The sequence below is a fragment of the Engraulis encrasicolus genome, chromosome 3 (assembly GCF_034702125.1).
Source record: "Engraulis encrasicolus isolate BLACKSEA-1 chromosome 3, IST_EnEncr_1.0, whole genome shotgun sequence".
NCBI classification, from domain to species: domain Eukaryota; kingdom Metazoa; phylum Chordata; class Actinopteri; order Clupeiformes; family Engraulidae; genus Engraulis; species Engraulis encrasicolus.
The window spans coordinates 24,698,167-24,709,426 of record NC_085859.1 but is presented as its reverse complement, the minus strand read 5'-3'; the positions used below and the strand labels follow the sequence as shown (position 1 = coordinate 24,709,426).

Genomic DNA, 11,260 nt, shown 5'->3' with positions numbered 1-11,260 from the left:
TCCCACAACACCCCTCCACCCCTCTCTCTTGTCTCCCCATCTCCATCCCCACCCCGTCAGTCGCTCAAGTTTTTATCAGTCTCCACCAGAAGAGGCCACCCCATGTCTGGGCTGCAGGTGCATGGTGCATGCTCCTTGGGAGAGGAGAGGAGAGAGGAGAGAGGAGAGGGCTGCAGAGCTGAGGGCTGCCCCCTATTGTGCTCTGGACAGCACCCTCTCCTCTGGAGCACTGTCTTTTAGTGGGGGGCCTCCACCAATCCCCCCACCACCCCAGGCCCCCTACTGACGGGGGTCCACAGGGGCCCCTGCCCCACCCCGCACGTCCCTCCCCCAAACAATGAGATTACAATCACACATTCTCTAATCAGATTAGGCAAATATACACTTCAAAAAGCAATGCGCTGTGACATGGGCCGGGATATGGGCACGAAGCCACTGGTGTGTACAAAAAGGGAGGAGAGGAGGGGGGCAGACTGAGAGAGAGAGAGAGAGAGAGAGAGAGAGAGAGAGAGAGAGAGAGAGAGAGAGAGAGAGAGAGAGAGAGAGAGAGAGAGAGAGAGAGAGAGAGAGAGAGAGAGAGAGAGAGAGGCCGACAGAGAGACATAAAGAGCAAGATATGTAGACAAAACAACAAACAGACACTGTTGAAACTTTAACAATAATTTGGATGTGGCTTGCAAGACAGAATATGCCTAATTAAATTATCAACAAGAGTGCAAAAAGGGTGAGGAATATCTTGAAACACTATCTGATAAGAACATAAAATAAAAAAGCTCCACTTCATCTCTGTTATACTGTGTATAAGTGTATGCTTATCTCAGATTGTGAAAAAACACGTGTTATGACCCTGCCACTGCCTAACGGCAGGGCCCTGGATTACTACGCCGGCGACCTGGGTTTGCTTCCGGCCCGACTCATTTGCAGATCCTCCTCTCTCTCCCACTCACTTCCTCTGCCTCTCATACTGTCCTATCGGAGTAAAGGCAAAATGTCCAACGTGTTATAAACGTACATACACTGTCCTATCGGAGTAAAGGCAAAATGTCCAACGTGTTATAAACGTACATACTGTACACTAATTAGCTACGAAGAAGTAAAAACAAACAAACAAGAGACAGGCCCTGATATTCCCTGATATTCATTATGTATGCAGAGAGTGCATTCTGGTGACTAAGCAGGAATGTAACCGTCTACAAACTGCACTCCAAAAAAGGTGGGACGCTATTTTGTGAATAAAAACAAAATGCTCTCATTTTCAAAACAGTCAATCTGTCGATAAGCTGGAATTTTTTTCTTAAACTGAGCAAAATTGTATGTTTTTAGGGAAATGTGCACTCATTTAAAATTCAATAAACATTTATATGCACCAAGAAGTTGGGACATGGCCAATAAAATGCTGGTAAAGTTGGATAAGACTAAAGACAAGATGAAGGAGGACACTTATAACAGTTATTATACTGATCCCGCCCCCTTCTTCTCTTCAAACTATTGGAGAGGGGCCAATAGATACAGTAGATGATAGGCGCTCTTTCAATCAGTAGCACATTTTGGGCATTAAATTTAGATAGAGTGGTGCTGCCACTCTCACAAAGTTGTCATTGCTGTCAGTAACTAACCAGTCATTACCAGGGCCCTCCTTTCAGCTGTGGGGCTCTTGGCAATTTCCTAGTTTGCTTTACCTGGTTGTAACAGGCCTGCAGATAATGTTTTTGTAGATACACTATCTGCAGATACTATAATGCCCTTGGTAACTTTACTCCATGATGACTTGACAGTTCAGTATTTTGCACAGTTTATACTGTGTAAGACACAGCTCAGTGACAGAAACACACATCATATCTGGCCTTAACATGGGCATAAAGATTTTCCGAAGAGCTTCATATTGAATGAATGGGAGGTGCATGCATAATGCTTTCCATTATTCCCTTTAGTATGCGTAACCTCTGTGCACACATGCACACACCTGAACAAGCCCTGCTCAAAGTTCATACACCGGAGTGAATGATTACACACACACACACACAGCAAGGTGGATCACGCTCAAACACACATTTGCAAACAGCTAAGCACTTATTATATGCACAGTGACCAAGCCGTAGCGAGTGTACAGCAGACAGTGTGCACTCTGGGCACCATGATGAGAGCCGCACCGCACAATGCCGCTGCCGTTTTGGTGCTCGTGGCCGCCTTGTGCGCCGTGCAGGTTCAGGAGGTCAGCTGTGGGAAGGTCCTGGTGTGGTACACGGAGGGCAGCCACTGGATCAACATGAAGCCCATCCTGGACACCTTGATCGAGAGGGGCCACAGCGTGACCATGCTCTTCCACAACGCCTCCATGTTCGTCGACCCCAAGGACCACGCGCTCTACGACTACCACCTGTTCAACGTCGCCATGGACCTGGAGGAGAACTTTGACTTCTTCAACGACTTCATGTACTTCTCCCTGCACGAACTGGACCAGCTGAGCTACGCACGGATCTTCTGGCGGCTGAAGAACCTGATGCACAAAGACGCGGAGCTCGCCCTCAAGCTGCTCGACGGGCTCCTGCACTCGGACGAGGTCATGAGGAAGCTGAAGGAGGCCAAGTATGACCTGCTCTTCGCGGACCCCATCTATCCGGGCAGCGAGCTGGTCGCTCACATCCTGGGCATTCCTTTCACGTACACCCTGCGCTTCTCCTTAGCCAACGGCATGGAGAGACTGTGTGGCCAGCTGCCGGCTCCTCCGTCGTACGTGCCAGGCAGCACGGTCAAGCTAACCGACCAGATGAGCTTGTCTGAGAGAGTCACCAACTCAGTCTACTACCTCATGATGGACTTCCTGTCCCTTCACAGCATGTGGAGCCAGTATGATCAGTATTACAGTGGAGTACTAGGTAAGAGTCAATATTTGGTTGTGCTCCAGTGAGGTGTGTTGGGTAAGAGTCAACGTTGGCATAATCTGTTATCGGCTAGTGATAAAGGTGTGAGTACACAGTAGTAGATGGGAGACTTGGGCTGATCAAAATGCAACTGGTGGCTACTATTTCATGCACCTCTGGAAAAATGTGGTGAACTTGTAAAGCTGTATACATTATATGCATAGGCCTACTTTACTCTTCTACTCTACTTTACCTTATGTAAACCAATGACTGCATACAATAATGTGTAGTGTACCCCAGATTAACTTCATCAACTGTCTACTGCCTGTTGGCAGAGCAGTCAATATTGACATTATTTATTGACTTAAGGTGTGAACACAAGCTGAGCTGTCTTGAATTGGCTGAAGATCAACATCAAGTAAACTGCACAAGGGCCGTTTTGACCTTACTTATTACTATAGGCCCAATCAAATGTTTCCGTCATATATTACCTAAAATGAATAGTTAACCCTATACTGCACGCATTATTATCCCATCATGGAAAAAAATCTTGCTGTGGTTTTTGTCACATAAAATGAACTTCTTAAGACATATTTGCAATTTTTTTCAAAAAAAAGTTTTTTGGGGGGGTACTTTTAGGTTTGTTGCCATATGGCAACATTGTGCAGTTACGGAAAGGATCCAGTGTACATTTTTACTCCAAGACCAAACAAGGGTCATACAACATTATGGATTATTTTATAGAAATGTAATTGCTTTTATCTCAGAAAAACATTGAAAGTTTACCCACAAGTTCAAGGGAGTTATTTAACACATTTTTGCCATTGAGAGAACAAGTGAATACTGTTTATTATATCCCCGAAAAACAGTATTTCAGTGGTATTACGTTGACCAACCACCAATGAATATATTATGTATTAACACAATATCTGTGCATAGATTTGCACAAAAATGTGTATGGTAACTGTCTATAATATGTACATGAACTGATTTAATTTCGGAAGCCAACACTTTCAAGATGGCCGACATTCAAGATGGCCGATTTGCAGGCCAGGCATCTTTCAACATAACCGACAGTTTATTTGTCATAACTTTTGAATGGATGCTTGGATTTACACTAAACCTTGTGTGATAACACTCTATAATGAGTAAATAAGCCATGTAAAATTGTGAGGGTAGTGTTTTCTAGATAGATGACTTTCAAGATGGCTGACTTTGAAGTTGGCAATCTTTCGAGACGGCCTACCTTTTGTTTACGCCACAACTTTTCAATGGGTGCTTGGATTTGCAGTAAATCTTGTGTGTTAATAATATAATTGGTTTATGAGCTGTTTGAAATTTGGAGATTATGCTTTTAAAATGGCTGACTTTCAAAATGGGTGACTTTGTACAATAATTTTTGATCGGGTTGACAGATTTGCACAAACGTTGTGTGCTAATTAGCCTATTTATAACAGACAAATGAAGTCAAAACATTTTGGAGGCTTAAAATGGTCAAGATGACCGTAGCTTTATGCTCTAATCTGGGGTTTGGGGATTTTTGTGGTATACCTCTGGCAGTCTGGGGAGGCTGCATAGGCCTTGTTCGCTTTTCTGCATGTACTCAGAGTGAAAGCTCATAAAACAGTTCTGTACACCTATTATAACATTTTTAATGTTCATTACAGACTGCCATTTGCACTAATTATAAATATTATCAGTTATCAATCATTCAATCAATAAATAAATCAATTAATCAATCAATTAGAATTGGGTATTTGTATCAATACACTTTCCCTATTGACCGTCTTGTTCCATTACCGCACAATGTTGCCGTATGGCAACATACCTATTTTTCAACATAAAAAGGAAATCATTTTAGTTGAAAACAAAACAAATGGTGAAAACAGATCATGACTAACTATAGATCATCCCAATATTTTTTTAAATTTTGTAAATATTGCAAAAAGTGTGAAATATCTTGGCCAATGGCAGAGGAATCTGTCAAAGAGACACACTCATGTACAGTGAGGGAAAGAGTGAGTCTGGGGCAGTGTGTGGTGTCATGTGATGCCAACAAACCACATAATTGGATAAAACAAGGCCACAGTTTCAATATGAAAACCAATCAGTGTCTATTATTTATATTTAAATACCAGGAAATGCCAAAAGAATGGTATGTTGCCATATGGCAACACCGTGCAGTATAGGGTTAAAATATTACAGTATAATTATAAATATTCATCAAAAACTTTTTTTCCGTTTAATTTGAAGATGAAAAAAGAGCATCATTCATCATTCAATCAAACATCATTGCGACCTGATCCCACCTTTACCTTCACCTGAGATAACCTAACTGTCATTTTCCCCCAGGAAGGCCCGTGTCCTTCTGTGAACTCATGGGCAAGGCTGACATGTGGTTTATCAGAACGTACTGGGACTTTGAATACCCCCGGCCCATCCTTCCCAACTTCAAATACATTGGTGGAATTCACTGCAAACCTGCCAAGCCTTTGCCTAAGGCGAGTCTCTGTTCTCTATTCAAAGCACCTGTGTCTACATGCACCACAACAAAGTTCATTTAAATAGTGTTGATGCCAACCTTTCTAGCATCCATTGACTGTACCAGCATTAGCTGCACTTAAATCTTTTTTTGTATTATTTTGGAATTCAGGCTTTTCCAAAAACCTAATTGCAAGTAGTAATGTGAAGAATCTAGCAATGCATTTAACATCATAGCATCACTTTTTTGAGAACACAAAACACAAAAAGTTTATAGCTGGCATGGGTGAAATTGTAAATAGATAAATGTAGGCCTCCCATGTACAATTGTTTGGGGCAAGATGGGCCCGTTGTCCATGGTGGTTCAGAATCATACATCAGTGAACATTTTCTTTCTCATAATCCACTACATCCAGTTAATTTACACCAATGTTCTGCATGACAACTCTTTGTTTTCACATCTTCTGCAGGAAATAGAGGAGTTTGTTCAATCCTCAGGGGATGATGGGATCGTAGTCTTCACCTTGGGCTCCATGATTGCTGACCTCCCCAAAGAGAAGAGCAATATCATTGCCTCAGCTCTGGGACAAATCCCACAGAAGGTTGTATGGACTATTTGGCCTGTCTCTTTCCTCTGTTTACATTGCTTTGTCTAGTTTTGAATCTGTGTAGTGAGTCGTTGGAATGGGCTTAGCATGGTCTCTTTGCCTATGGTGCATGCCCAGACTAATAGGTCTGCATCAATGTTACTGTTTGAATTTCCAGGCTAACACTCTTGTGTACATTGACTTTGCAGGTATTATGGAGGTACAAAGGGGAGAGGCCAGAGACTCTTGCCCCCAACACAAGACTCTTCAAGTGGATCCCACAGAATGACCTTCTAGGTGGGTCATGGCTCTACTACTCCATTCCACTCCACCTTGTAGCATGTGTAGATTATTAAAAACAATTATACCTGACTCATTTACAAACATTTGTAAACATTTACGCAAAGCACAGAGTCTGTGTGCACAGCCAGTGTCCAGGTGCTGTCAATGTACTGTGATGTAATTTGCTGAAAGTTCACTGACATTCTGGTTCACTCTAACATTCGCATATGTGTACTTGGTAAGGAATGGTCAAAATGTATGAATTTCAATAATAAGAGCCTTTGTGATCACATGTAAGTCTGCAAAAGTATTGTGTGTTATCTAGCACTAAAATGGGTGACGTAGGAAGTCATGTGAGTGTGACCAGGTAATCACATGTATCACTTGTTGGTGAATATGCAAATGTCAGAGTGAATCTGAAGAAGCGGTAGCGGAACGCATTGTTCACCAAAATAAACTTTCAGCAAAGACGAGTGTGCAGTGATTTACTCCGCTTCTTGAATTTGTAAATGTTTATTTTAAAATGAGTTCATTATTTACTAAAGATTAATACATGATTTACTAAGTATTAATGAAGCTTTAAAAAACATCTTATTATACCCCATTTTTGTTCTGCTGCATCCCCAGGGCATCCCAAAACCAGGGCGTTTGTCACCCACGGTGGCACGAATGGCTTGTATGAGGCCATCTACCACGGAGTGCCCACGGTGGGCATCCCGCTGTTTGCGGACCAGCCGGATAACATGGTGCACATGAGAGCCAAGGGTGCGGCCGTCATCATGGACTACAACACCATGCAGAGCCAGGACTTGGTAGACGGGCTGAGGACCGTCATCAACGATCCCTCGTAAGCCTTTAAAAAAAAACTTTTGCATTTTTTGTCTTGATTGAGATACTGGTAGGACAGTCGAAGATGATGACAGGAAATGAGTTGAGGAGAGAGAGACAAGGAAAGACTGGCAAATTACCTCAGGTTCGAATCAGACATGTGTCCATTGCTTTAAGAGACAGCTCCTTAGCCCACGGAGCCACAGCACCCTGTTTTTAGATGTGTCATAGCATCTCTATAAGAGGGTATGCCAGTCTGTCCGTCGGTCTCTCTGTCTGTCCGTCCGTCTGAAACGCATTCTCTAATTGTAACTCCCTCCTGTGTTCACAAGGCGGCAGAGTGCATAGACGGACACATCTTTGTCCGCCTGTCCAACTTGTTAGTTCACCTGACAGTGCATAGCAAGAGCAACATGCCTCCCTGATGTTGTGCATTTGTGTTTATTTCCCAAAGAGTGTATGTATGACGTAGTGTGTGTTTGGCACACTGCAGATGACTGACTGACACACACACTGTGGGAAGACAGACAGACTGACATTGCAATAACTGGCCTATAACAGCCTCAATGAGGACAGGTATTACTTTCTACCTGGCTCAAATTGGATTTAACGTAAGACCACGGTCAGACCAACCCAAATTTTTATTCAAGAGTTGATTAGAGACAATCCTATAAGCGTTGATACATTTTGCTCTTGGTGTTTTATTCCTATCTAGCGTGTTCGGTGGCACTGCTGTGTGTACATGTGACTATGGAGACAGTGCAGACAGGGGCACTGTTTAGATAAGATAAGAGGTATCCCAGGGGGAAATACCGTGTCACAAAGACCCAAGCTGTACATTCACACATTTACACACATATGTCACACACTCCCAGTGTGATGGCAATGATAAGACAGATTACAATACATTACTACGCTACAGAAGAAAATGTTAAAATATTTTATTAATATTAATGAGTGGAATTGAAGATGATTTAAAGGTCTCTGAAAAGATAGCCTTGTGTACTGTACTGTATAAATTATTTGTGGAGGTAAATTTATATTTTTGTCACAGAGACCAACATGTTCAGCAGCACTGCTTTCTGTAGACCAGGGGTGTCAGGCTCATTTCGGATCAGGGATCATATACAGCCAATTTGATGTCAAGTGGGCTGGATCACTAATACAATTGTAAAATATCCCAAATTTTAGCTTCATACCGGAATCACATTTGCTACGTTTACATGATGGTTTTAATTCCGAATTAATAATTCAGAATTAAATAGTTCTCTCAAATGTACTTTGGTCTTCCGAATTAAGAAGTTTTCAAAGCGTAATGAAGCTTTATTCAGAATTAAAGTGAGTTAATTCGTAATTAAATGTAAACGTAGCAATTGTTAGTTGGATGACAGTAGGTATATCAGAGCATTGGCAAATGGCGGGCAAAAAGGCAAATTTGATCTCATGTATTGAAAGCCTGAAATCTCAGACACCAGCAATAACTTTTAATGGGATACAGAATGTTTTTTTTACATACTTGGTTTATTTTTCTCTACAAGTCTGCATGGGGTCAGTTTGCATCCGGGCACCGGACCTTACGTTTGACACCCCAGTATAGACAGATAGTCTGTGTTCCTGTATCCCTGTCGGTCTGTCCTTTATGTAGGCTACTATATGTGCTTTGTTGTTTTTTGCTCACTGTCTCTCATACTGAGAATATAAAATGCCCATCAACTTTGCTGACAAGATGATCTTGAATCTTCTTTAGAGGAACAAGGAGAATGCCATGATTTTAATATACATTTTCTTTTCTTTCGTAAAGATAAATTGTTGAAATCCAACAGTGTCTAATGAAGACAAACTGTGAAACATGGTGGTTAATATCAGCTAATTAACTGTTTTTCACTGTTCTTATACAGGTACAAGGAGAATGCCATGAGGCTTTCCAAAATCCACCACGACAGGCCCGAGTCGCCCCGTGACGAGGCAGTGTTCTGGTTGGAGCATGTGATGCGGCACAAAGGGGCCAAGCACCTGAGGGTGGAGGCCCACAACCTCACCTGGTATCAGTACCACTGCCTGGACGCCTTCGCCATCCTCATCGCGATAGTCCTCCTGGTGATCATGTTGCTTTACCAGACCTGCAAGTTCTGCTGCAGGAAACTCTGTCTGAGGCCGACGCAAAAGAAGAAACACGAATGAGATGGACATGTATTTTTTATGTTTCATTCTTTTGCATTACACTCATTCAAGTATTATTATTGTTTAGAAAAGGGAGATATCCTCCACGCTCCTATACGTCACAATCTGGTGCGTCACGGGAAAGCAGGTAAAGAAGAGAGTCACCGGAGCATCTTCAGATGTAGAAAATGTACTGTTTTATTGGGCAAAAGTGCCAAGACTAATGTTTTGACATTGTCACGTCTTCTTCAGAGTCAATATGGCAAACTGAAGAAGACATGACAATGTTGAAACGTTATACTTGGGACTTGCCCAATAAAACAGTAATTTTTCCACATCTGGAGATGCTCCGGTGACTCTCTTCTTTGCCTGCTATTGTTATTACTTTGCTGTTGTTGTTGTTGTTTTTTGGGCAGCTTAACAACAGCATGCACAGCACTTGAACGCCTGGTCTTAACTTGAGTTTAGAGCAGTCATTGAGTTCTACAGTAGGCGACTTGTTTGTTGATCAAAAACAGGGGTGGGGAACCTATGTCTTGATGGCCATTTATGGCCCTTGAGAACGTTTTATCCGGACCCCGATATAATTTTAATGTTATGCAGCTTCACATTGAATATGCCATATTTTGTAAAAGAATCCTAGAAATACATTTGCAATACAATAAAGTTATATTCAGGGGACCTATAGAAGGTGGGGTCTGTTTTAAAGATGGCTGCCTTCAATATGGCCCTAAAGTGCAGGGGGAAATCCTGGTTTGTGTTCATAGTACGGCCCTTGGAGGACTCTTACGGCCCTTGGAGGACTCTTACGGCCCATGGAGTAATTTGTAGTGGCCTCTTGAATGAAAAGTGTTCCCCACCCCGATCTTAAACAACTGCTATTCTTTTTTTAAAGATATTTTTTATGGGCTTTTTGCCTTTATAGCAGATAGGATCGAGAAGATCGACAGGAAGTGAGTGTAGAGAAAGAGATGGGGTAGGGTTGGGGTAGGATTCGAACCTGGGTGCCCCTGGGCATGCAAGCCCAAATGTGGGGGGCTTAGCGCGCTGTGCCACAATGCCCCAAAACAACTGTAATTCTTTACCCCGACAAATGCTGTTAGGTGGCATGCATTCATACTGTATATTTCGTCAGCCTGGTTCAGGGGGGATGTTCCAATAAGGTGGTTCAGTTGCTATACAAGGTAAGTTAACTTAGAGCAGTAATCCTACTAATAAAGGAGCCTGATGGCTTTATCAAAAAAGTCAGAGTGTTCTGACATTTGAAGGTTTATCAGTTTCAGTTAGGGACCATGAACAAATAAAACATAAATGTTGCCTTAGGCTTTTTTTTTTTTTTTTTACATCTGCTGCCCTGTGGTGCAGTGGTAACCACGGTAAGTTTTCTAGTCCTTCTTTCTAGAATTATCCCCAGATGAAGTCTACCTCATGAAATCCATGCAATGTGTTATTTAAATAAATAACTAAACCCATGTCTGTCTGACAAATATTTTGGTGGGAATACCTGTTCTAATATCCCATCCAGCTCTTCTGTGCAGTATGAAACAAATAAAGAATCAATCCCTCTATTTGCATGATATAGTCTTTCATTCTTGTGAAGTGAAAGCCCATGGGCTCCAACTCCCATTTTCATTGTGACACAGCACTCCACAGCACACAAGTGAACACTCAGCATACTGCACACAACGAAATTACATTTATGCCTCACACGTGCAAGGAGGCAGCCCTCAATGGCGCACCTAGGGACCAGTGTGGCGGGACGGTACCATGCTCAAGGTACCTCAGCCATGGAGGAGGATGGAGGAGAGCACTGGTTGATTACTCCCCCCACCAACCTGGCGGGTCGGGAGTCAAACCGGCAACCTGTGGGCTAGTCTGACACCCTAAACGCTTACCCATGACTGCCCGTATTGTTGTGCTCCAGTTCTTATTCAACCACAAAGAAATTAGGCTACATCGCATTACATGATGCACTTACAATAAAAAGAATGTGTTTGAAAATTAGCTGTTAATAGCCATTAGACCTATAGTCTTTCGATTCCCATTTCTTTCCCATTTCAA

At 42.4% G+C, this 11,260-nt stretch overlaps 1 protein-coding gene across 2 annotated transcripts; it reads left to right on the top strand.

Annotated features, from left to right (window-relative positions):
- Positions 1 to 1,929: 1,929 nt before the first annotated feature.
- On the top strand, positions 1,930 to 10,759 carry LOC134445901 (UDP-glucuronosyltransferase 2C1-like). Of its 2 annotated transcripts, XR_010034364.1 has the most exons (7): positions 1,930 to 2,876; positions 5,214 to 5,362; positions 5,813 to 5,944; positions 6,139 to 6,226; positions 6,839 to 7,058; positions 7,533 to 7,615; positions 8,938 to 9,020. XR_010034364.1 is itself a non-coding variant. In XM_063195053.1 (6 exons), the coding sequence occupies exons 1-6, from the start codon at positions 2,078 to 2,080 to the stop codon at positions 9,218 to 9,220; spliced, it is 1,671 nt and encodes a 556-aa protein (XP_063051123.1). In that variant the 5' UTR covers positions 1,930 to 2,077; the 3' UTR covers positions 9,221 to 10,759. The 2 variants fall into 2 exon arrangements, 1 of the variants encoding a protein (XP_063051123.1); XM_063195053.1 differs by lacking the exon at positions 7,533 to 7,615 and having other exon boundaries at positions 8,938 to 10,759.
- The last annotated feature ends 501 nt before the right edge of the window (positions 10,760 to 11,260 follow it).